At 43.6% G+C, this 27896-nt stretch overlaps 1 protein-coding gene across 4 annotated transcripts in view; it reads left to right on the top strand.

Annotated features, from left to right (window-relative positions):
• Positions 1-27896, top strand: part of LOC308326917 (rho GTPase-activating protein 26-like) — a 150536-nt gene that overhangs the window by 104581 nt on the left and 18059 nt on the right. For all 4 annotated transcript variants that reach the window (XM_080779993.1, XM_080779992.1, XM_080779995.1 and 1 more), the window contains 10 exons: positions 1239-1317; positions 2748-2784; positions 5219-5284; positions 5746-5820; positions 6074-6158; positions 9630-9688; positions 15336-15441; positions 16081-16240; positions 18252-18402; positions 20109-20388. In XM_080779993.1, coding sequence (XP_080636119.1) covers positions 1239-1317; positions 2748-2784; positions 5219-5284; positions 5746-5820; positions 6074-6158; positions 9630-9688; positions 15336-15441; positions 16081-16240; positions 18252-18402; positions 20109-20388 — 1098 coding nt within the window. The remainder of the gene's footprint in view (positions 1-1238; positions 1318-2747; positions 2785-5218; positions 5285-5745; positions 5821-6073; positions 6159-9629; positions 9689-15335; positions 15442-16080; positions 16241-18251; positions 18403-20108; positions 20389-27896) is intronic.

Raw genomic sequence — 27896 nt, forward strand, 5'->3', positions numbered from 1 at the left:
AATGAATAGGGGGGAAATAAATAAGTAATTTAATTATCCCAATCAGATTTTTACAGCCACATGGTGGCGATGAAGAGTCATGTTATGTTAAGGTGATGTGAGAGGACGTGTGTGTGTGTGTGTGTGTGTGTGTGTGTGTGTGTGTAGGTTCTGACACTAATTTATCCACCTGCTCTGTTCTGTTGCACCTACTTCCCTCAGTGTGCCTCTGGCTCTCCTCTCCTACTCCTCTCCTACTCTTCTCCTACTCTTCTCCTACTCCTCCTTCCTTAAGGTTTAATTTGCTACCAGCTAACGACCACGTAATCTATGCCAAAGCATGACAGTATATATATTTAGGCTTCCTCACTGTAAAATCTGCTGTATAATGGACTGACTGGCTGCTCTGGCTTCAACACTTCACCCAGGGGTGTCGATCAGAACACATAGGACAGACCACTTCTCTCATTGTATTCAGGGTTTTTACTTAGGCTTGACTGAGCACAGTACAGTACAACTTTGTCTGTCTGTCTGCGTGCGTGCGTGCGTGCGTGCGTGTGTGCGTGCGTGCAAAATAAAGTAATTACAATCTGACAAAGGCATTATGCTTGCATACATCATCATGATGTCTACACATTCATAATGTTATAAAACTATTAGTAGTATGCATACAATATGAATTATTATAAACATAACTTAGAATGAACTGAAACAATATAGATAGGGCCTACATTATAGAATAAACTTTTCATTGGTTTGAAATGTGCGTGTGTGTATGTATAATAAGGAGATAGCTGGTTTCTGCCCGACAGCGACAATAATGTATGTCTGTTCTGTTTGCCATGTACAGGCAATACATCTTTTGTCAGATAAAATAAGAAGTCTATGTTACACTATTGAACACCCACATCATGTGTTGTAGACATGAGAGGAACACACAATGCACCTGCCAAAGGGTGTGTGTGTGCGTGTGTGCGTGCGTGCGCGTGCATTTGTGACCTACGTCACATAGGTACGTGTGTATACGTGCGTAGCGGTGCATTGCAATAGGGTAACAGTGTAGGGACTAGGGAGTGTGCTTTATGTGTGTCCTATTCTCTAGAAATGAGGGCAATGTTTCGTTGATGACCTTTTGGTGAGCCTGACATTGACCACCTAACATTGTGTGTGTGTGTGTGTGTGTGTGTGTGTGTGTGTGTGTGTGTGTGTGTGTGTGTGTGTGTGTGTGTGTGTGTGTGTGTGTGTGTGTGCGCGTGCAGTCAAGGGGTGATCACCATGCAGGCTCTATCAGAAGAGGACCGCAGGCTGTGGATGGAAGCCATGGACGGGAGAGAACCAGTATGTTACCACGGTTACGCATGTGTGCGTGTGCATGTGCGGGAGGGCCTAATGTCCCCACGAGTATAGTAGAATTTGAGAAATATACATTGTAAGGCCAATTTTCTCGTCCATGTGCAACTTTAGGCATCTAAAAAATATATCTTGTGTTTGAAATATTTTGAATAATTTTAAACCTTCTAGTCTTAGTAAAACAGACTTGAGTCCGATCACATCGGGCCGATCATGTCATTTTCAAATCGGATTGAGAGCAAAAAAAAATGCAATGCTCTGCGACTCGTTTTGAGATTGTAGATCGGCTATTATTTGCCGAATGTTCTCCCCAGAATAGGCATACTGGGGTTCAAGTGGTTCAAATGTTGATGTCCTCACACGCTTAGTAATACAAGCATGTGCGTGCGTGCGTGCGTGCGTGCGTGCGTGCGTGCGTGCGTGCGTGCGTGCGTGCGTGCATGCGTGCATGCATGCGTGCGTGCGTGTTTCTGAGAAAAGCAGGACAGACAGGACATAGTGTGCTCTGCACTGCTGCTCACACCATGGAGGAGGAGGGAGGCCTGTCACCATCATCAACTCCTTTATTAACCACTTAAACCCAGAGTCCCTCAGGGCTCCAATCTAGTCACTTTTCTGTTTTAACCCATCATTAAGACAAAAGGACGATTCAAAGCATTTCTTCTAAATCCTAACAGTTTTCATGTTATGTTATCTTAATAAAAAAAAGTCCCACGGTCCCATTCATCAGTTTGTTTAAAAATAAATTATAATTTTTGTTTTAAGATTTGCACACATTTTCACGATTAAATGAAAACTTGCAGATTATGCTATGTTTGAGTTTGTAGATCAGTTGTTCTTAGACTATTCTTAGATCAATGTATACAGAATATATAGCACTTCCATTTCCATGGCAAGATAAACAAACAGAGGCTTTATTCAGTGTTAGTGATCTGCTGGGGAATATTTAAGTGCAAAATCCCTGGATTGGCCGATCATAGTTGCCGCAAGTCGCGTATTCCACAAAGCTGTGTGAATGTGTAAGTTAAAATACGGTTTGTAAAGGAAGTGTCTGATAAAATTAAAAATGAGGTGGGGTTCTCACAAAAGCCTGGATAGATGTTGAAATGACCTTGAATATGTTTGAAAGTGAAATATGAAATATCCCTTTAAACCCTTTACCTAGTCCCCCTGCTTTTTGCCCTCTACACCAAATCTCTTCATGGAAAACCGCTGATTCGTTGAACAAGCTTTGTGATGTGGTGTGAACTTGCCGTTTTCACAGATTGTTCGTCTATGTGTCATGGCATCCCCAGAATAGAAACCCCAGGGTTCGTACGGTTAGATGCCAGAAGTGGCCCAGTACAGATAACATTTTCATTCTGACTGTTCACAGAAGTGGCCCAGTACCGATAATAACGTTTCCATTCTGTTCGCAGGTGTACAACTTGAACCGAGACAACCAGACCGAAGGCAGTAAGTCCCCGTGCATCAGCTCGTTGATCACAGTATCTATGCTAAGCTATCACTGTATTGTCTGTACTAGTCCTTACCCGTTGTGAGATATTTGCCCCCCTCTTGTGGCCACGGGGGGTACTGCGCCCGGGTGCGTTTTAATTCACTAATAAATTCATTATTAATCATTAATGTGTCAAATCGAAAAAAGGGTGTGTGAAAAGTGGGAGTGATTGGTGCAGGCAATGATGAGATAACACGCTGTTTCTGACACACACACAGACAGACAGACAGACACACACACACACACACACACACACACACACACACACTCAGACATTGACTGAATTATAGTATGATATACTAGCCTTTCACTCGCAACTCAGACCGCAGGACAACACACACAGCACATCGTAAGTGGAGGTGTACACACACTATCCTGTGCACTGTCCTGTCACTGTGGTGACTTAGTGGTGACTGAGGCCCTCATTTATCAATCGAGTGTAAAATCTGCCACAGATTCGAGTGCAGGTTTCGTAGTACACCCACGTCGCCACGGCATTTATAAAGTGATCGCAAACAGCTGATCCTTCCTTAATTTCGTTCTGACGTTAATAAATGTGACGGCTGAAATCTATCTGGCACGCCCTATGAAATCAAGTCTCGCCCTCGTTTTTGCGAATGAACACATGAAATACGACCTGTGGGAACCATGGAAACCATGGAAAAAAGTTTCTCCCGTGCCTTGCATGAATTAAATAAAGTTGTAGGCCTACCCTGTCTGTTTCCCTCTCACCTCGCTTGCCTTGCTGTCATGTCCACGCAGGCAACTACATGACACGTACATCGACATCGCATCGCCATGAATGGAATTAGTTTGTATAGGCTGGCCTATATACATTTTACCCATTCGTGCGCAGTGCACGGCGAAGGCGTGATACTGCGCACTGCTGTGATATTAAAGTCCTGTGGATGACTCAGTGATGCCTGCATGAGAGATAGGCTATCATGTCGTCAAGGCAGTCATAATCAACGTTTATGTAGTGATTTGATCATTGATGAACGAATCATAAACATATGGATGAAGGCTTGCCGCTTGCATGTGTGCTGGTATGTGTTGGCGACGCACGCCGCGGTCCCGTCCTCCCGACCCCCGAAAATGATCTCGCTTTTATCTGAACTGTGAAAACTGTCAAAACCTGTCTAAGCACTTATTTAAATGGTGAATGATTAAGCCCCTTGCCTTACAGCCTGCTAGTACTTACTACAAATAGGCAAGCTGTATGCTTGTCATTGTCACTTGGAAATAAAGGCGTGCAGTCCATTTATGCCTTTTTTTTAATAATATCATATATGCCGCTTCACCGCATGCGCTCCAAAATCATCTCACAAGTGCGCTTGCATAACAAGGCCAGTAAAGCACTGTTTGATTAAGCACAAACTAATATTGCATATACCGTAACTCCAGAAAGACATTGTTGGCCTGCTGTAGATTAGGCTACAGTACAGTATATAGGCTACCCATGCATGTTGGGACTCTATAGCCTATAGTGCTGCATTGCACTATAGGCTACTTTCCAACGTCATGGAAATATTCCAGCACAGACTGCCCAAATCCTTGCATGCATGCGCTCATGCAAAACACTGTTTAAATGGCTTAAATCAAGCGCGATTTTATTTGTAAAGTTGGAAAGCTCCTACAAATTTCATATGACACAAAGACGCATCTTGTAGGTCTATTCCTTTTTTCTTTTCTTTTTTTTTTTTTTTTTTTACATGTGTAGCCCATATACATACAGTTTTATATTAACATTTTAGGAGTGATTACATATGTTTCATGCCTTTGGCAGCCTCTCAGCTGGTCAAACAATGCTGCTCCGCCGTTCTACGACAGAAAAACAAGCGTAAGCCAGCTCACGAGCAGACGTGGGATTTGAACGTTGTCAAGTTCAATTTCAAGCTTTGCCGGAAATGGTAAATGTCGAAAATGTCGGCAATTTCGGCGTGCACCCATATTTTGGCGTACGCACGGTTGATAAATGAGGGCCTGAGTCACTGTGGTGACTGTGTCAGGGATCTTTTTTTGGCGTCAAGATTTATTAGGGGGGGGGGGGGTAGGTGACAGTGAAGTGACAATTTAAGGTCAATTTAATGCTAAAAGGAATTATTTTACAGTATAGTAAATTGTCTGTGAAAACCCAGTCAGACTAAGGTGAATGCCTCAACTCCTGCATTTCCAAGTGAATGAATTACAATATAGTGATTTTCAACCACCAGTGTAATATACAAAAATACAAAAGCGACACATTCAACACAATGTTCAGTTTTTTAGTGTAACGTGCTTTTGACTCTCAAGTGAATGTCACGAGGTCCAATGACAACTTAATCTAGTGGCTTGTTGATTTTTCATATCTCTCTCTCTCTCTCTCTCTCTCTCCCCCCGTCCGTCCGCCAGTGGCCCAGCTGGATGTCGTTGGGTTCAACGTGATGAAGAAGTTCATCTACGCAGTGGAGACTCGAGGTACACCGTGTTGTTGTTTACCTCTCTCCCTGCCGGCTATTTGAAGTGTTCCAGCTGCTCTCTCTCTACCGCTGAATTCGTACACTATAAACTGCATACTGTCATTTAAGCCTACATAACCCTGTGTGTGTGTATGTAATCTGCCCCCCTCCACTCCCTCCTCCCCTAGTGTTATACAATAATTTGACTCGCCTGTGATGAACCCTCCATTTCCTCACGTCCATTAGCGCTGTGCAAAGGGAATCCTTTCCCCCTGCCTGTTGACAATGGTGGAAAGCACTGGGTTTTCTATTGAGTTTGGCTATTTAACCAAATAGTGCTAATTGTTTCTGGGTTTAAAAAAAAGAACTTGTGCAGTTTGCCAGGACTTTAACACAGATCTGAACTAGAAACCCATTAATAAAGAACAAATAATAAATCAAAGTCGTTTTGCAACACTGTCTGTCATCTCCTCTCTTCAGGTATAGACGAGCAGGGCTTGTACAGAATCGTTGGGGTCAACTCCAGAGTACAGAAACTGCTGGGCCTTGCAATGGGTACGTGCACGCACGCACGCACACACACACGCATGCACGCGGAAACGGAAAATGTATGTACTGTATGTGTGTCTAGATCTCGTGATATTTCCATGGAAGACAGCCTACTGTATAGCATTAGAGGAAAAGGGAACACACGTCTGTCTGTCTGTCTGTCTGTCTGTCTGTCTGTCTGTCTGTCTGTCTGTCTGTCTGTCTGTCTGTCTGTCTGTCTGTCTGTCCATCTAATGACATGCTGCTTGTGTCCATTCAGATCCTAAGACGTGTGCGGACGTAGAGCTGGACAGTACAGAATGGGAGATCAAGACCATCACCAGTGCTATCAAGTACTACCTCAGGTATGAATCACTACTGGATACCCTGATACCCTGCTTGTCAAAGTGGGCTCCCGGACGGGTCCCCAGCTAAATGATACCCTGCATGTCAAAGTGGGCTCCCGGACGGGTCCCCAGCTAAATGATACCCTGCATGTCAAAGTGGGCTCCTGGACGGGTCCCCAGCTAAATGATACCCTGCATGTCAAACCCTGTCGGGTTCACATCGAAATCAGTTTAACCACTTAAACCCATTTTATGCTTAAGTAAGTAAATACTTACCTTACGTTCTTACTTACAAAGATGGAGTTCCATGGTTTTTTTACACCCTAAAACATGTTCATCAGGTATTATTATTATATAAGGAGGAAGAAGTTTTTCAAAACAAATTACAGTATTTGTTAAAATGTTGTTTTTATGTGGGCACCCCCACCAGTTCACTGGTTTCCTGATGGGTGGTGATCCACCTGAACTGAAGCCGCACCCACAGCTGTAGTTGTATGATAAAGGGGGAGCGGTTAGGGGAGGGGCTGATAATGTGATGTCACTATATCACTGTTTTTTTCAATGGCCCTTTTGACTGTCAAGGTGCAGCCTTCAGGAAAAATCATGGCACTCCATTTAAAAATAATAATCACACCTGTGTGAACTGAGTGGTGCAACTCCCCTTTCCCCCTGACTCTCTCTCTTTCTCTCTCTCTCTCTCTCTCTGTAATTAGCAGGCAACAGTGCAACACTATCTCTCTCTCTCTGTTTCTGGCACAACAGTGCCACTTTTGCCCCTACTGGTACTCTAAACATCGGGACATAGTCACACAGAGACATTGCTGTTCCTTGGAGTGGTTGCACCACTCAAAAAAATAAAAAGGGGTACAGAGAGCGAGAGGTATGAATGACGTTCCCATAGACTTACCATACGTTGTAAACGGATAATATTCATAATACGTTACTTTGGGTGCTCAGAAAAGCGCTATTCCAGTTCCAGTTATCAATATCTAGTTGAAGCTGAATTTGTGTGTGTGCTCAGAGATGACCAGTTGCCATGGGCAACCAAGAGTTCCAAACACTGCTTTACAGTTCCACCATTGAATGCTCATAATGAGTGTCCATGAGGCACGCATGATACTGTATACGGAACCACAATGATCGTGTTGTGTTGAGATCAAAGATGTCACAAGTTCACAACTCTCTCTTTCTTTTCAACGGGTCTGCATGGCGCACGCACGCACATACACACACAGATGTGGGGATAATGTGCGGGATTCAACCCGGGTCTTTTAACCACTTATGGCTCGTACACACTGCACGATATTTGCTCCGATTATGCTGTCAGGGATCTTCCGTTACTACCTCGCGCTGTCACATCTAAAGTCTCTCTAGAAGCGTTTATATTCCAAACGAGATGCTAGGTTAAGCCGGAAAGGAAGGGCCTGGGTCATGGCTCAGTTGTCCAGGCACCTTGGCTGGTAATCCAGTCTGGCAGTGTGCCAAGGGTTCGACTCCCGGTCCCGACGGCCCTTACTGCATGTCTTCCCCCCATCTCTCCCCCAATTCAGCCTACTGTCTGTCCCTCCATAAACAAAATATAAAATAAAGGCGAAAGAATAAGATGTCATCAAAGAAAGCTATTTTTTACATGTTAACTCGAGCTAGATTATAAACAAGAAAGCATGTTTACAGTTGTTGCACAGTTCATTTTACAGAAATGAGACAGACTCCAGGCAGTCACTTTCAGTTGAGTTCCGTAGAGGGGAGCTGTGTGTCTGTGACTGTGCCCAGGTGATGGTCGTTGATGCTCATTAATACAGTACATCAAGGAAGGAAATTATGTTTCTGCACTGTCAAAAGTAATGCTACTTCTTTTGCAATGTAGTTAAATTAAAAAAATGTGCAAAAAGCTCAGGGGGGGAAGATAATTGATATCAAAAACAAAATCTGGAAAATATTCTTTGTTTAAAATATTGTGAAAAATCGTATTGTGAACTTCATATCGTGATACGAATCGTATCGTGAGTTGAGTGAATGGTTACATGCCTAGTGTTAAGATTAGTGAAGAGCTCTTATCATCGTACATCATCCGTTCATTGTCAATGGTAATTTTGTGTTGGACAAAAAATTGCCGATTTGCTCATCCACATAATGACGTAAATTCTTCTTTGATTGATTTATTGATTAAAATATTTATTAACAGTTTGCAGAATTACAGTACATTTCAAGCACAACTCAATACAAAGACTGTTAACTGTGAGTGGACGACCCAATAAAGCATTACAATTGTTTACAAGAGGGTCCACCTTGTTCAATTCATCAAAAACATTTAGAGACGTACAAATAGACACTTCTATAGTCAAAGAACAGAACAGGAATTCATCATAAAGGAGGTAAAAAGGGAAAAGAAACATATACAGTGAGGGGGAAAAGGGGTGGGGGGGGGGTTCCGATTTTATGGGGGCCAGTTTAGAATTGCAGCCATCCGTATAGGCCATCCGAATTGCAACCATGTGTAGGACAAAAATAGCTCATTTGCTCGTTTACATAATTATGACGTAAATTCTTCATTCATTGTCATTGGGAATTTAATGTTTGTGTAAGACGAAAATCTACACTACAGCTGAATATAGGAGGATATAACGCCCCTCAAAAAATGGGTTATATTAAAAACAGAAAGAGAGAGAGAGAGAGAGAGAGAGAGAGACGAGCGGGTGAGTGAATGAGAGGACAGTGTTTCTTCACTCTCCTTAACACATTTCCTTTCCTGCTTTTCTTTCTCCTTGCCCTCTCTCTCTGACCCCCCCCCCCCAAGCCCCGTTTCTCTTCCTTTCCTGAAAACAACGAACTTGATTAATTTTTAATAGCTTTCCAACCACCATACATGGAAATGGAAGGTTAAAAGACACTTGATGATAAAATGGCAACAACACCGTAAAGTCATTTCCGCTGTGGTCCCCAGTACAAAGAATGATAATTTAAAAAAAAAGAGAGAAAAAACTATCAGGACACCTTGATTTATTCATTGAATACAGTACTCTTTTGAAAGAACAGGATGAGACGAGTAGTAAAAAAAAGAACAAAAAGGTAGCAAGGTATTGCTAGGACGTCCCGTTAGTTCGCCCATTACTAACCTTACTAACCCTAACCTAAACATAACCTCAAGCACGGGAGCTGCACATGTTCGCCAACCTTAATGCATGTTCGCAAAACCTTAATGCATGTTCGCCAACCGTATTGGCGTGAACATGATGTATTGGCGAACATTGACGTATTGGCGAACATTGACGTATTGGCGAACATTGACGTATTGGCGAACATGGACGCATTGGTGAACATTGACGTATTGGCGAACATGGACGTATTGGCGAACATTGACGTATGACAAATGACAATATTGTTGTCATATTGTCACGTTTCATATTGTCATATTGTCATGTTTCATATTGGCATATTGGCATGTTTCATATTGTCATATTGTCATTCCTTCCTTCCTCTTCCTCCCAGGATGCTGCCTGCGCCCCTCATGACCTACCAGTACCAGAGGAGCTTCATCAAAGCTGCCAGTGAGTGTTTGATTTGGTGGCTGATCGCCTCCCATATCCCGTGATATAACCTATATCACATGATAAAACCCATATCACGTGATATAACCTATATCACGTGATATAACCCATATCACGTGATATAACCTATATCACATGATAAAACCCATATCACATGATAAAACTCATATCACATGATAAAACCCATATCACATAATAAAAGAAAAGGCATAAAGTAAACGTAGTACAGTGGCATCTCTATTGGGGGCATTGCCCCCCCAGATTGGACTTGCACCTCCAGTCCAGTTGGGCCAGTAGTACCCTAGGGATCTGCCACGCGTTGTGTGAACTTGTAGATCCAGTATTTACGGTGTGCAACACTGTATACATTATGCATTAGCCTGGACTATCAGTTAACTTACAGATGGAACCACATGTTACACGTCTTTCCTCCATCCATCCATCCATCCATCCATCCATCTATCAGCTCATTTTTAATGCACCTTTGCTTGTGTCAAAAGCATCCACGTAATGGCATGAATCATGGTTACATACAATACAGTAATGCAGACCCTATCAGGACACCTTGCTTTATTCATTGAATACAGTACAGTGCTGTGCAAAGCCTCCTCTGAAAGAACAGGATGACATAAGTTGTACAACAAATAATTACGATGAAACACTGGTATATATATCTCAGCTCCAAATGTTTTATTGCACAGTATTCAACGTTTCCATCCTGCTGGATCTTCTTCAGGACTTTGAGGTTGAGGGAGGGAGAGAACACACTCATTTGAATGATTAACATGAAGACTTCAAAAGTTATAATAACATGAGAATGACTCTCGTCATAACTGTCAGGTGCAGCAAGCGCTACAATTCTTTTCCATTCGTTTTTTTTCGTTTTTTATCTTTCCTTTCCCCCCCCGAAACGAATCCATTATTTTGGTTCCACGAATGGAACCAAATGGACCCATTAACATCCATTAACATCAAATGGGGATCCACCCGTGGCCTATAATAATAATGCATATCCTTTGAACTAACGAGGTGGAGAATGGCTGCTGTAAGGAGAAACGGTAGCCCGTGTTGGAAACCCCACGCGTGCATGTCAACCTGCTGTGAGTTAATTGGTGGCCCCCCCTGCTGTGCTGTGACAGGGTTTCATGTTGTGACGGGTCTGCTCTTACGATAGGGACAGAAATACTAACACCATGCAGCCAGTGTTCATTTTGTCGACTTAAAACTATGACGAAAAATGCTCTCAACTTGGTATAAAGCTTTTTGGAACAAAATGGCACTGACCGTTATGGTGAAGATGACAACATGGTTTTATCCTAGCCTCACGCCGTGGCCACACAGTGGTCACTGTGTGCGATGCACACACTTGGCACACACAGCAGTGGTCCAACTCCAGTCTGGTCTGGTGTTAGCTGTGTTCATGAAGCCAGGCTGAGAAGGAAGTCCAGCAAATGACCCTGTGTCTCTGGCAACACCATCAGGAAATTACTTGTGTGTGTGTGTGTGTGTGTGTGTGTGTGTGTGTGTGTGTGTGCGTGCATGTCTGTGCGTGCGCATGTGTTACTATACTTGTATAAGTATAGAATTAGAGAAATGGGCATGGTGAGGACCATTTGTTTGAAGGAAATTGATTTTTCTTTCAAGATTTGTAGAGAAATTGCAATTACTTATAGTTTCTGATGGTTTCCCAGGTTGTAGTAACACACACACACACGCACACATGTGTGCATGTGTGTTCTGGGACACTGTTTCTCAAACAATTCTGTTTTAGTATTATTATTATTATGTTTACATTAATTATTAACTCATTTTTTACCCGGCGCCAATTGCCTAAACTGTAATCCTGAGCGCTACTCTCCCTCTGCCTACCTGGGGAGAGCCCCGAACTGAGCTCATGTTTCCTTCAATACATGAGGAGTCCAAGCTGGTTCTCATCACCTGACGGGGGAGTTTCCCCGGTAGGACGTAGCGCGTAGAAGGAACACATTATTCAAACCAGTTCCTTTCCCCTCCATCAGGTGCCCCGGCTGGCCAGGGGGAGGCAGTATAGAGATCAGGATTACTGCATGTTTTCTTTTAGGGTACCTACCCTTGCATGTTCTCCCCCTACATGGGGAGAACATGCAAACTCCACACAGAAAGGCCCTTTCGCCAACCCCACCTATAGGGTAGAGTATATGGGCACTGATGACGCGGAGGAGAGAACACGCCTCCAGCGTCCCCGGCAGGAATCGAACCCGGGACCTTCTAGCTGCCCCGGTCGATCTGCTAGCCACCCCCTGGCTGACAATGTGTGTTTAACCCAAAACGTTGTTTGGTTTTCAAAACAACATGTTTTACTTTTAGAGTGAAGTGATCTCTCTCAGGCTTTTAGTGTGTGTGTGTGTGTGTGTGTGTGTGTGTGTGTGTGTGTGTGTGTGTGTGTGTGTGTGTGTGTGTGTGTGTGTTAGTGTGTTACTATACTTGTGTGTGGACACTGGCCTGGAATTGTCTTCCATCTTCCCCTCTCTGCTCCTCAGTTGACAGATTAGTGTGCATGCGTGTGTACATGTTTTTGAGTGGTGCAACCACTCCAAGGAACAGCAATGTCCGTGTTAACCTATGTGACTATGTGTGTGACTATGTATGTGACTATGAGTACCAGTAGGGGCAAAAGTGGCGCTGTTGTACCAGAAACAGAGACAGAGAGGTAGTGTTTCACTGTTGCCTGCTAATGAGAGAGAGTAAAAAAATCACACGGGTGTGATTTTTTTACTAGAGAGGACCAAATGTACCCACAAGCCACAAGTATAGTAGAACATGAGAAATAGACGTTGTCAGGACTATTGTCATGGTCCTGTTTGTGTGTGTGTGTGTGTGTGTGTGTGTGTGTGTGTGTGTGTGTGTGTGTGTGTGTGTCTGTCTGATCAGAAGCAGCGGTTGGGTGAAACAAGGACAATGTTCTCGGCTGAACTCGTTTTCTTCGTACTTTCCTCCTCTCTCTCTCTCTCTCTCTCTCTCTCTCTCTCTCTAATGTATAGTTACTGTAGTGTAGTTACTTTTTAGATTTTGATTATTCTTACAAAACATACATTAACCACTTCAGCCCTATATACATTTCAGCATTTGAAAATAGAAGATCTAAAAGCTCACATTGCGGTGCATTGTGAGCTTGTAGATCTGCAATGTTATACATTTCTACATACAGTACATTTATAGAAGGAGATGCAAGGTTTCAGTCTGACAGTGTGATGTGTGGAGGATATTATGCACCAACAGGAAGACGCACACATACAGTACACACACACACATGCACGCGCACGCACATGCACACACACACACACACACACACACACACACACACACACACACACACACACACACACACACACACACACACACACACGCACGTACGCACGTACACACATGTACATGCACAAGGAAATAAATACCTCCCCGTCATCTTTCTCTAGCCCATATGTTTTCCTCATCACTCTGTCTTATCTTTTTATTACTGTAGGTTTGCCTCTCTCTCGCACGCATGCGCGCGCACACACACACACACACACACACACACACACACACACACACTCACACACTCACACTCACACTCACACACACTCACACCCCACAGTCTGTATGTTCACACTCTGTGTCTTTCTTCCGCTCTCTCTCTCTCTCTCTCTCTCTCTCTCTCTCTCTCTCTCTCTCTCTCTCTCTCTCTCTCTCGATATTTCCATCCAACCTTTTTTCCAGCGGGATCAGCTGTCCTTTTTTGATGTTCTCGGGTTTCATTCAGCATTAATATTTTGATGTTCTGGGAGAGAGACGCTGCAGACAAAGCCTTGTTCGCGTGACATTTTGGAGAAGCTTATGCGATGATAGCCGCAGACAAAGACAGGAAGCAAAGTGGAGAAGAAACACAGAGGTCGCAGTGCTTTTTAACATTCACACAGTGTGGTACGAGACCCAACCGGGCTCTCCTCTGTCACCTTGGGGTCCCAGCAGCTTATAGCAGTGGTTCCCAAAGTGGGGACCAGGGACCCCCAGGGGTCCTTGAGGGAGTTCCAGGGGGTCCGCAGCTAAATGATAGTTAGGAACCAAATGGACCATTATGGGTCTGTAACTCTGAGAGTGTATACAAGTGTACATTTGTACCTCTCAGAGTTAAATTAACATTGAGGTAGAAATTACATTAAATGGGGGTCCGTAGACTAATGCATGTCAAACTGGGGGTCCTTGAAATTAAACGGGTTGAAAATAACTGCTAGAGCCGTAAATATCTTCTCTTATGGGGGTCCCTGGCATATCTCTTAAATCGTGGGTCCGATTTGGGGGTCCTTGACCACTGCTCCTCACAGTGTTCTCTGACCACTGCTCCTCACAGTGTTCTCTGACCACTGCTCCTCACAGTGTTCTGTCCACTCTGACCACTGCTCCTCACAGTGTTCTGTCCACTCTGACCACTGCTCCTCACAGTGTTCTCTGTCCACTCTGACCACTGCTCCTCACAGTGTTCTGTCCACTCTGACCACTGCTCCTCACAGTGTTCTGTCCACTCTGACCACTGCTCCTCACAGTGTTCTGTCCACTCTGACCACTGCTCCTCACAGTGTTCTGTCCACTCTGACCACTGCTCCTCACAGTGTTCTCTGTCCACTCTGACCACTGCTCCTCACAGTGTTCTGTCCACTCTGACCACTGCTCCTCACAGTGTTCTCTGTCCACTCTGACCACTGCTCCTCACAGTGTTCTCTGTCCACTCTGACCACTGCTCCTCACAGTGTTCTGTCCACTCTGACCACTGCTCCTCACAGTGTTCTGTCCACTCTGACCACTGCTCCTCACAGTGTTCTGTCCACTCTGACCACTGCTCCTCACAGTGTTCTCTGACCACTGCTCCTCACAGTGTTCTGTCCACTCTGACCACTGCTCCTCACAGTGTTCTGTCCACTCTGACCACTGCTCCTCACAGTGTTCTCTGACCACTGCTCCTCACAGTGTTCTGTCCACTCTGACCACTGCTCCTCACAGTGTTCTCTGACCACTGCTCCTCACAGTGTTCTCTGTCCACTCTGACCACTGCTCCTCACAGTGTTCTGTCCACTCTGACCACTGCTCCTCACAGTGTTCTCTGACCACTGCTCCTCACAGTGTTCTCTGTCCACTCTGACCACTGCTCCTCACAGTGTTCTGTCCACTCTGACCACTGCTCCTCACAGTGTTCTGTCCACTCTGACCACTGCTCCTCACAGTGTTCTGTCCACTCTGACCACTGCTCCTCACAGTGTTCTGTCCACTCTGACCACTGCTTCTCAAAGTGTTCTGACCACTCTGACCACTGCTTCTCAAAGTGTTCTGACCACTGCTCCTCACAGTGTTCTGTCCACTCTGACCACTGCTTCTCAAAGTGTTCTGACCACTGCTCTTCACAGTGTTCTGTCCACTCTGACCAAAAGTAGTTAACACGGCATCATAGTCATTTTTAACCACTTTATATTGACACGTTGGCTATTCAAAAATAGCAGATCTACAAGCGTGCAGCCATCATCGCTTGTACATCTACAAACATATCGACATTTTTTATATATATATTTTTTTCTTTTTTACATAAATATTCTCTTCTGTGTGTGTGTGTGTGTGTGTGTGTGTGTGTGTGTGTGTCCAGAGCTTGACAACCCAGAGTCCAGGGTGACAGAGATCCATTCCATCGTCCACCGGTTGCCTGAGAAGAACAGACAGATGTTGGAACTGCTGACCAAACATCTGGCCAAGTATGTGCACATACAAGTGTTGAGAAAGTTAATAAAAACAGTAATATATTACCTATTACTCATTACTTGTTTAAAAAGTAATATTGAGCATATATGAGCCTACGACATATTGAGCCTACAACATACAGTATGGCATCCCCCAGTACTCTACCTTCACATTCAGTAGATCCTGTGTTCTTTTGTGGCCAGATGTAATTTCCTGGGGTCTAGTAGGACAATAGTAAATGATAATAAAGAAATCGCCATAATATTTTGTAAAAAATACATATTTAGCCCCATGTTCGAATGCCCCCGCCCCCTGTCAAAAATAGCTAAAATCCCTAAAACTAAAATAAGCAGCAAATGAAAAAACACGAATCTTTTTCTTTCTCTAATAACAACCTAAAACATGAACAAAAAAACAAAGTTGTCCGTTAACAACTACATCCATCCCGAGGCGTTCCCAGACCAGTGTGGAGATATTACCCCCCTCCATCTGGTCCTTGGTCTGCCACGGGGTCTCCTCTCCTCCCAGTGGGACGTGCAGCGAGGAGGACCTCCCTAGGGAGACGCTCGGGAGGCATCCGCTGGCTTTTTCAATAGCTAAAGTACCCGTCCTGAATGGGTTAATTAATCAAAGATCTCTCTCTCTCGTCCCAGTGTGGCCAGTCACCACCAGCACAACCTGATGACAGTGGCCAACCTGGGCGTGGTCTTTGGCCCCACCCTGCTCCGCCCACAGGAGGAGACTGTGGCGGCCATCATGGACATCAAGTTCCAAAACATCGTAGTGGAGATCCTGGTGGAAAACCATGACAGGGTACGATGTGTGTGTGTGTGTGTGTGTGTGTGTGTGTGTGTGTGTGTCTGTCAGAGCATGTGAGCAGAGCGGAGTGGCCGATAATTCCGCTCTTCGCTCTCGACGGCTTTTGTTACGCTCGCTCCGCGCTCACGTTCATCCCCCCCCACGCCGCTCTATGCTCGCTCCGCGCTCACTTCAAAATCCACCCGCTCCGCTCCTCGCTCGCGCTCACATGCTCTGTATAGCCAATGTTCCCCCTAACGTGCGCCCGTGCGCGCGCGCACATGGCCAAATGCTCTCGCGCACAACTGAAATCTGTCGCGCACAGACACCGATGCTGGTGTAAAAAAAAGTTCTCTTTAAAAGAAAAAGGTGTTCCCCCCCGAGTATCATCTACATTACAGTAATAATACCTATCCCGACTTCCCGACATCTCGACATTTGCCCACACTTTATTTCTATTTACTTCACAGTTTTATTTAGATTATTACACAGGCGAGGCGACAGACAGGTCTCCTCCCCTCCTTTTTTGACTCGTTGCTCTCCTCTCCTCCTGTGCATACTGCGCCGTCTGCGCGGCGAGTGAGGAGGAGGACCTTAGGTGGAGACGTAACGAGCAGGCAGCACTGCAGTCAGTGCTCAGTGTTAATGAAACCCCAAGAACCAGATAAGATCGCGTTGCGCCTTGGACCCGTGCGTTGATGGGACATTTAGATTTAAAAGGCGAACGAATGGAAGTGTGTACAAAAGCACGGCTGTGCACAACAAGGAGAGAGGGAATAACGTTAGCGTCGCATTAGCTGGTTAGCTAACGTTGTTGTTATCACTACAGCACAACAAGCCTCCAGTCCAGTGTACTATGTGGAAATTAACGTTAATCTCTCGCGGTCTCTCTGTGATTGTCCAATCTGTTAATACAGCTTTCTTCAATCAATCAATCAATCAATCCCTCTGCTATGTAGAGCTACATAATAATAGCTCATAGCTGGCGTAGTAGAATAAAACGTCTGGGTTTCCGAGGCTAGCGTAGTAGGGGCCATAAGGGGCTGCTGACGTTCGACAATCTGAGAAACTATAGTAGTTGACACACCAAACTCGGTCTTAGTGTGTGACTGTGTGTGTGTGTGTGTGTGTGTGTGTGTGTGTGTGTCCCAATAAAGTTTTTAGGAGAGAGGCAATGATTGATGTAAACTGCTAGCCAAGCTTGCACAGTGCCGTGCCGTGTGCACTGAGCGGCTCGGAGCGGAGGACAGTTCTCGCTCCGGAAGTCAATCTGACCCATTTAAAAACCCGCTCCGCGCTCACGTCAAAATCCCCTCACTCCGCTCCGCTCACATGCTCTGGTGTGTGTGTGTGTGCGGGAGTGACTGTGCGTACACGTGTACAGACTGGTTGTGTTCCAATAACTTGGGATGCCCAAAAAGGAGGCAAAAGGGCTGGCAACGTATCGTGGTGTATGTATGGCGGAGACATACATACATACATGTTTTTTTTATTACATACCCATAGAGTAGTGAGTGACATACAGTACCTATTGTACCTTGAAAACAACACACATTTTGTAAATGTAGCTCTTAGAGACCTGCGGATGGCGGATTTAGCCGCGGTTGGCGCCTTGGCGGATGGCACGGTTAATATAAATAGGATGATATAATGAATGCGGTTGGATAACAGGTGAGTTGGGTTATGAATTACGCCCTCATATATTTCCATTGTGGTGTCCCAAGCCAGTAGAGACCTGTGGGTGGTGCGGTTAATATAAATAGAATTATGTGGTTGGATAGCGAATTTGCGGTTTCGGTAGACAAAAAACTCCACCCGCAGGTCTTAAACCTATAATATTTGTGTCCATTTGTGTGGACATAAAATGTGTGTGTGTGTGTGTGTGTGTGTGTGTGTGTGTGTGTGTGTGTGTGTGTGTGTGTGTGTGTGTGTGTGTGTGTGTGTGTGTGTGTGTGTGTGTGTGTGTGTGTGTGTGTGTGTGTGTGTGTGTGTGTGTGTGTGTGTGTGTGTGTGTGTGATGCTGCAGATCTTCGCCAACGCCCCCAGCTGTCTGGCGGTCCCGGCGGCCAGCCTACAGCTCACCCTCACCAGGAGGCCCAGCAGCGTGGAGAGCAAGGCTCCCTCCTGCAGCGAGCGGCCTCTCACTCTCTTCCACACGCCGGTGCACTCACACAAAGGTGAGACGCACACACGCATTGGTGCATTTTTATTTATTTATTTAGCGCCTTCATCCAAGGCATAGATTGTGCATTACATTCACGCATTCATTCATCTATTTTTGTGTATTTTTATATCAAAAGTCCATAAAATCTAAATTTAATTAATTCCTTTGAACGAAAACGTGCTGCGTGATGACATCATGGCTCACATGCATATTAATGAATCTTGATTCAATTCACCAGTTTGATTCCCATTGGTGCGTCATCCTCCAAACACAGGTGGTTTTGATTATAGAAATACTCTGTTTTGAATCTCAACTACTCTGTTTTTAATCTCATTCAAGATGACATCCAGACAGTGTATTACTCATTTTAAACGTAATCATCACGCTAATATATATATATATATATATATATATATATATATATATATAATATATATATCTGAAAACATTATAGGTTAGAAATAAAGCCACATAGCAGTAAACCGGTAGAGCTGACCCGACTGTCTGACTTGTAAACAAACAAAGTCCATGTGTCTGCATGTAGCAGAGCTACTGTCCCATCGCCTGAAGGGATGCGACGCTCTGATTCGTTCAGGAAACTCAGAGCCTACGTTTTAGGCTGAAACTTCAAAATAAAATGCCCAAATGAACCATTTCACCTCGTCTTTGAGTAAAAGTATAGATACTGCACTGCAATGTGAAACTACTCTGTTGCAAGTAAAAGTCCGGAATTCAACATTTACTTGAGTAAAGTAAGTACAAAAGCATTGCTATCAAAATGTACTTAACGTACCAAAATTTGAAAGTATTTGTTATGCAGAACGTTCTATTTCAAGTTTTCTAATGTTTTGAAAATAGCAAAGCTCACAATGTGCTGCAAGGCATGTATTCCGTATGTAACGGCAAGAACATATCGGTAATAGAAAGATTAAGACCTAAATGTCGACACAATTCGACACAATTGTACTGCTAATTGTTCAGGAAACACAGTGCTAGTGTGGATGGCTCCTTTCACGCTGTTTTCACTAATCACAGCCTAACAAAGGTTGCGAAATCCGCCTTCGCTTTTCATCCCCCCCTACACAGCATGCACGCACGCACGCACGCACGCACGCACGCACGCACGCACGCACGCACGCACGCACGCACACACACACACACACACACACACACACACACACACTAACCAGCAGCAGTTTCAGCAGTCTCTCTAGAGACTGCGTTGGATAATAGCAGCCAGGCTTTTAGTCATTAATCAATGTTCTACTGGGTTTGTGTGAGCTTTGCTCTTGGTGTTGGAAGCCCACGGCAGCAGCATCCTTAAAAGGGGAATCGTCCCCTCTGTGTAGCACAGGAGAGCAGTGGTGATTTTGACAGCAAATCTTGGTTTAGTTTTAGTCGTAGTCTTTTGAATAAAACTCCATTTAGTTTTAGTCATCTGAAAAGTTGTAGTTTTATCCCCTAGACGTGATGTACAAGTACCCCCTGGACATGACACTAGTAATATAAATATTAATGCTTCTGAAGACTTAAATAGATGATGATCACATTAGCTTTAGTCGATTCTCGCTAACAAACTTGTAGGTGACCTGAAACGGTCTTGTCTTCCAAGTGAAATTGAACAAGAGTCTTTGGTGGCGGCAGCCGACAGTGTGGCGGTCAATTCACTTGTCGTTGATCTTGTGTGTGTGTGTGTGTGTGTGTGTGTGTGTGTGTTAGGTGAGAAGAGGAACAGCGTGCTAAACTCCAACAACAGTGTGCCCACGGCGACGGGGGAATCCGTGTCTACGGGCAGCTGCAACAGCAGTGCCAGCAGCGCCAGTAGCGCCAGCAGCCAGGGACGCACCCCCAGACACAGCCTGACCAGCAACGAGGGCACGGCCAGACACAGCCTGACCAGCAACGATGGCACGGCCAGACACAGCCTGACCAGCAACGAGGGCACCACGGAGACGCAGACGCCGCAGGACCCCGCCAAGCACAGCAGACCCAACTCACTGTGAGTGCACGCTGCATGGGCAAGACCAATACGCTGTAGGGCAGTGGTTTTCAAGGCGCATTATTTATTTGGCATTCGAGCCCACGGGCCGCCAAACGTTGATCAAAATAACTACATTCTTCTTTTACATTCTTGAATTGTGTAGACGTCTTGTAAATTAAGTAATGCAGATGTTTAACAATAATGTAACTCTTGAGAGCGTAAAATGAAACCAGATGGACCCATACGGGTCCAATTGTTTCATTTTACTCTCTCAGGAGTTAAATATCCATTTTGGTTACCAACTCTCCATCATTTAGCTGGGGACCACCTGGAACCCCCTCAAGGACCACTGTTGGTCACCGGACCACTGGTTGAAAACCACTGCTGTAGAGTGTACCGGCTGAAGTAACCGCTCAAGGAAATGACGCTTTATACAAATCTGTTTACATTCTCCATGAATGAAACAAGTCTTGTGTCTCAGTCACCAGTCAGATGAGTAAGGCTGGGACCGAGCTAGGCTACTGTGAGTGTCTATTTCACTGACTAAAACTATGGTGAAAGATTTCCATCCTTTTTTCATTGACCAAAATGAAATAATATTAAGCTATGATGACTACGACTAAATATACTGACAATACTGTCAACAGATTAAATACCATAGACTAGACACTTTGATTACTCTGAAAATGGCTGAAATATATAGGGTTGAAGTGGTTAATGCATGTTTCGTGTATAATAATTATAAAAGCTACAAAGTAGTAACTAGTAATAGAAGTTTTCAAATAACTGTTGTGGAGTAAAAGCATAATATTTGCCTCTGAGATGTAGTGGATTAGAAGTAAAAGTACTGGACGTTGAAAATCTCCAGTAAAGTATAGATACGTCAAAAAAGTGTCGAGCAAAACCACAGCCTCCTACGTTTCACTCTCATTGCTCTCTCTCTCTCTCTCTCTCTCTCTCTCTCTCTCTCTCTCTTACACTCTCTCTTACACATGTTCTCTTGCTCAGACGTACACACAGCCAAACACACACACACACACACACACACACACACACACACACACACACACACACACACACACACACACACGCGCGCACACACACTGTCCATATGCCTGTCATCAGCGCAGTGGTATGTGCACATTCTGTCTATTTTCTGTGTTCTCTCTTGATGTTAGCGGTGTCACTGGTGTTGACACAGAGGCTTGTTGGGTTGGGAAGTGATGCCAGCTGTCAGGTTCCCTTAGGGGACAGCCCGCCACAATCAGACCGGGCCTCACACAGTGACAGAAGGCCCACTGTCAAATACAGTGTGTTTGTCCTCCACGCGTCCCTGCTTATAGCTGTCCTCCCCAGCCACTGAAGGCTTAGGTGTCATGTCATTTTCCTCTAGTTGGTAGTTTTTACCAATCTGGTCTATATTCAGGCGCTGTCACTTTCTCCTCATTGGGCTGTCCTTTTTTAAGCCAATGGTGGAGTCCACAATGCCTTCCCATACCCTGAACGGGCATATAGGGGATGGGATTCATTTTTACTCTGTCCCGGGATTGGGACGTAATGGGATGGTACAATCTCTATCTCACATCTGACGATGTTGTCAAGCGGTCTGTCTGATATTATAGCAATGAGGCGGATTATAGGATATAATTGACTAAGTTGATGTTTGATAAATTTGTTGATACATTTATGTCGCTATGTCTCTGAAACCGTTTTCAAAGAGTTGAATGTTATTTTAAACTGCATTTAATTTTTTATTTAAAAGCCTATAATATTTTTTTTATGTTTACAGTCCGATGTTGGATTTTTGTGCCTGCATACATAAATCCACTGGTGAGCTTTAGATTTGAAATGGAATATAGCTTGCCAGAAGCTTGGTATAATATGAAATGTGTAATTTCTTGTTTTTTGTTCCTTTTTGTCCATGTATTCATTTAGCCATGGAAAGTTTCTGAGCAAGCATTTTTATCCGAGCGCCCCGGCTACTTTTCTCAAATGGGGTTCGTTTGGGAAATCCACAGTTGCACACCGGGAGCGCACTCGCCTATTAGTCTGTATTGGCAGTATTGGTCAGCGTGCCTATATCGAACACACCGAGTGCCACCCTCCTTCCGACCGATGGGGGCGTGTAGTTGAAAGCCAATGGCAAAATAATAATAATGCTTTTTATTAAACAACGCGGGATGCAGCAATGCTAATCACTGTACCAGCAAATTTCCCGTGGCACATGTGGTGAGAATGTTTATATACACGTTTAGACTGTAAATGTAGCGATCGCGTAAAACAGGAGGCAGTTGCGCCATGACGCTCGTGAAGTACGAGCGTCATGTGAACCATGGCTAGTAGATCTGCTGCTTTTGCTACTTTTGAATTTGAATGACGAAAAGTATCGGTTTGGGACATTTGAGGTTCCACCCGACAGACAATTGCTCAAGGGCACTTCAGCGGTGTTGTGGGGTTGCTCAAGAGCACTTCAGTGGTGTTGTGGGGTTGCTCAAGGGCACTTCAGTTCAGCGGTGTTGTGGGGGCGAGGGGTGAGTGGTGGACCTTCACTTCCCCATCCAGATTGTTATTGTGTGTTGTTGGTAGGGCTGGGCGACAGATTGGTAGTTTGCCAAGACATAGATTGCTTTATTAGTTTATTATATAAAACCTTATTAATTTGTTTAATAAGTTCAGTCAATGCAATATAAGTGCATTTATAATGCATTCTTTTTTTATTCATAATAAAAAAGGTTTCCACCCGACAGAGCCCGATATATTTGGAAGAGGTTTTTAATGACATTGATGGATGACCTCAGGGTCATTAATGTAGCAGTAATGGACATGAAATAACATATTCCTCCCCTGTTGCTCCTAATGGCCTCCTCCTCCTCCTGCTACTTACATAACCTGCTGCCACCGCAGTGTACACTACTCGTCATTACAAGTCTTTTGTAGTCGTGTGCGCAGCCGTGCAGTATGCTTAATTTAACTCTGAGAGCGTGCATAATGTAACCGCATGGACCCCGTAAGGGGTTACGGGTCCATTTGGTTACAGTATGTACTGTAGACTCTCAGAGGTACAAATTTAAATGATACTGTTTTTCTTCTTATTTTATAATGTATTTAATCACAGTGCAAACATTCCAACAGCTCAATTATTAAACATTCAATTCCCAATGCACTTTTTTTCTCTTCCACTTTTGAGCTGCCCAACGGTGTACAGAGCAGTGGTGCTGAGGTTTGGGACAAAGCTATGATTAGCACAACGAGCCCAATATCATCATAAAGAATGACAATAACAAAATTAATGACGAGGGGAAGACTTTTTTTTAAATAATAATAATATTAATTATTTGCACAAAAGTTATTTATTTCTCACAATAACCATTCCATATATAACAACTTCTCTAAACACTATTAAACTGCAGAGTGTCTGTCCCCGATACTCGCAGCAAAGTAGAGTAGGCACCGGAAATGAATATAATGTATACATTATAGCCTAGGCCAGGGTTAATGAATATATTTCTGTATTCTAGCCTATAGGCCAGGGTTAATGAATATATTTCTGTATTCTAGCCTATAGGCCAGGGTTATTGAATATATTTCTGTATTCTAGCCTATAGGCCAGGGTTATTGAATATATTTCTGTATTCTAGCCTATAGGCCAGGGTTAATGAATATATTTCTGTATTCTAGCCTATAGGCCAGGGTTAATGAATATATTTCTGTATTCTAGCCTATAGGCCAGGGTTATTGAATATATTTCTGTATTCTAGCCTATAGGCCAGGGTTAATGAATATATTTCTGTATTCTAGCCTATAGGCCAGGGTTATTGAATATATTTCTGTATTCTAGCCTATAGGCCAGGGTTAATGAATATATTTCTGTATTCTAGCCTATAGGCCAGGGTTAATGAATATATCTCTGTATTATAGCCTAGGGTTAATGAATACCCTTTCACTACTTGCATGATGAAGTAGTAGGGCATTAATTTACGCAAAGCATAAAAAAGTGGAATATGGTGATCCAATTAAGGTTGCTGCCTGACAGCAACAATGTGTATGAGTGGGTGTCCCCCGAAAAATATGACGCCATTACTCATTATGACATTAACACAGTAACTGTATGTGTCTGTGTGGTCATTACAAGTGCACAATCTAGTGCAGTTGTTTTCAATCCTTTTCATATCAAGGCACATTATGTATTCGGCATTTGAGCCACGGACCACCGCTAGATGAGATTATGGGCTGTATTTTGCGTGCCTTAACTTAAGACCTGGAGGCGTGATTAATGCCATTTGGCTAAACTGCACATGTTCAGTTCTTCATAAACATGATAGGTTCTGCACAAAATAAGCTAAAGTAGACCTAAAGGAGGTCCAACACGGAGCTAGCTCTGAGACAAAATTACTTTCCAGGCCACTAGTAGGCTATATATTGTAGACCTGACGTCACTCGCTCATCCCCTGGTTCTGCCCGGTTCACGGAAGTAATTGCTCTATGGAGAATAACATGGGGTCATCTTAAAATCGCATAAGCATTGTGGTCCAAAGATAAACAAGCTGTCTCTGCGTTATTGTCAGGGAGGTGTCTCTGTATCATTTGCGACAGTCAGTCACTCATATATGATACAGTCTGTTTCTAGAGAAAATTTAACTAATTCAGTAGCAGTTTTCTCTCAGTCAGTTAATTCTTCATATCTATGAAGTGGATGGCCGGGATGACATGTTTTTTTTTTCAAACACAGTACTTACAGCATATGAGGCAATCTAAAATTCCCCTATGCGGATTACAATGCAAATAAAAACGACATGAACCTGTGGATTTGCGCCCTCTACCGATATTGATGTCAGACTTCGGTGCTCTATATGGAAGCGATTTTGTAACGTCACCGATTATCCTTGCTTCATTGGTTAGGCTTCAATGCCGAGGTGCAGACAGACAGACAGGGATATGCGTCTGTTCTCTGCTGCCTGAGTCACGGATCCTGAGGCTCGGCCCGGACCGACTAATTAGCATACATTTCGGGCCTGGCCAGGGTCGGGTTCGGGCAGAATTTGTGAACTCTAATTGGAACACGCACCACTGCACCATGTGTGTGCAAGCCTCCCCTCTTCTCCCAAAGCCTTACTGTATGCGTGGTTTAGAAGACAGACAACATTGTGGTCAGATGATTCAAGTGGGGGGGGTCCCGTGACCGCTTCATAAATATCCTTGATGGAGCCTTAACATACAGTACATACAGTAAGTCTTAAGTTTCTTCCCGCAGTGTGTGGGACATGTGACATCCTGATAACATTTTAAACGATGCCTTAAAGCTGAAATCCTGTTGGGAGGCCCCGAGAGAGATAGAATACAGTTAATTTATAATAACTTTAAATATACTGTAGGTACTGTACGAGCAGTGGTGGAAGAATAAGTCCTCACATTTTATACTCAAGTAAAAGTATCACAATGTAAAATTACAATGTTAAAAATAAGGTAATTCTGTAAGTGAAGACAGTTTTGACGCATTGTGAGCTTGTAGATCAGGGAATGGAACATTCTGCAATATGAGTACTTTTACTTTTAGTACTTTCAGTACATTTTGATGCCGATAATTTTGTACTTTTACTTAAGTACATTTTTAATATGGGACTACTTGTAACAGAGGACATCTATACAATTTACAATTTAGGCATTTAGCAGACGCTCTTAATCCAGAGCGACTTACATTAAGCAAGAACAAAAAAGCATGGGAATACATCACAGAAAAACATTTATCATGAAACATGCGTAAGCTAAGAAAGTAACAGTGGAATATCTATATAATGAAACTATACATATAAACTATACATCTATACTACTATGCTATACATATGTACTATGACGTGCTATGAATACATACAATGACAGACACTGGGCTCACTGCTAAAATCTAAAATATCTAAAACCACATAATTACACACATAAAGACCCCCAGGAAAGTGTTCTAAATCTTCTAAACGTCATTAACATATATTTTCTTGCAAAAAGGGTGAAGTTTCCCTTCACACCGCGAGTATGATGGCCTCGACTCATTCTCACTATTTTAGGTGATACGCTAGGGTTAGGGCTAGGGTGATCACCTAAAACTGGAATAGGCCTTTATGGTCCATTTGGTCATTTGACCTGACTTGAGAACCACTGTCCTAGATTATTATTTTTTTCTGTATCAGGAAGGAGAAAATGGTACCGGTACATTATTCTATTCTCAGGTCCTTTTTAGGTCAACTGGCGGCTGAACGATCCTCGGTTAATGTTTGACAGAAAACAGACTCCGGCACACAGGAATCCTGGAAGACATGCAGACACATTCCACTCCACAACTGCACACTTTCACACAGACACATTCGTATTCCAATGGCATATTCCTGCAATAAAATGGGGACTGCTTTGTCATTGTCTGAGGCAGTAATAACAGTAATAATGTTCAGATATGGATGACGTTTCATGTTCGGGAAACTAAGTAACGAACCCATTCAAACCGGGAAAGCATATTTTCCATTTTAGATTTTAACCTCTATACCGTATAATTTGGCTATTCTGAAATATTTAGAGATTTAAATTTATCGTTAAATTGTCCTTCATTATAGGATGCAAATTCAGTCCCACTTAAACCCTAATAGCCTACTTGATTAAATTTACCTGTAAAGAGCACATATTATTTCACACAAAATAGCCGATCTACAGCCGATCTACAGCCGATCTACAGCCAACAATGGTTTTTTCAAAACCATTGTCACCCATTTTCAATGTTATTGGTCCTAATTGGTCCTCACTAATGCTCATTTGAAGATGGCACCATTTCCCTCTACCCACCCTGGCTTTCATATTGGTTGGGCTATACTGTATGTGGACAGACACAGTTCCCTTGATGGGGATTCCAAGCTAATATAAACTATATATTTTTTGTTGTACGTACTTGTTCTGTAGATTTTGACCAAACATTACGCAAATCGGTACAATATCTACAGTATAGTCATGTGATCAAGACGGATTTGTCCAATTCTATCCTGATTGGCTAACATTGGCTAGTGTGCAGGGTTTTAACAAAATTCCTCAAATCATTTTAATTTTTTTTAATATATATTTTTATCCCACGATTTTTGTAACCCATTTTTCACCCCTGTGTCAATTATCTAATGTGATCCTGGGCTCTACACACCCTCCACCAACCTAGTCCCCATATATGGGGGACAAGGGGAGAGCAACGGACTTGAACTCATGCTTCCTTCATGCCTGAGTGTCCAAGTTGCTCCTTTACACCTGACAGGGGGGAGTTTCCCTGGTTGGACGTAGCGCCTGGAAGGAACACTTTATTCCAAAAAAATTCATGATCACGTGTGTGATTGCTGTGAAACTTTTGCACACACATTCCCACAAGGCCGTTGAAGAATGCCACGCTATTCACATTGGCCTGTTATAGCGCCACCAGCAGGCCGTTTGTTCAAAACAATTTTTTTTGAACAAAATGCCTCAAATCATGAATGCAGCGTCTGATGGCCGTGAAAGGCAAAGAAAGA

The sequence above is a fragment of the Protomyctophum bolini genome, assembly GCF_963924005.1.
Source record: "Protomyctophum bolini genome assembly, chromosome: 13".
Lineage (NCBI taxonomy): Eukaryota > Metazoa > Chordata > Actinopteri > Myctophiformes > Myctophidae > Protomyctophum > Protomyctophum bolini.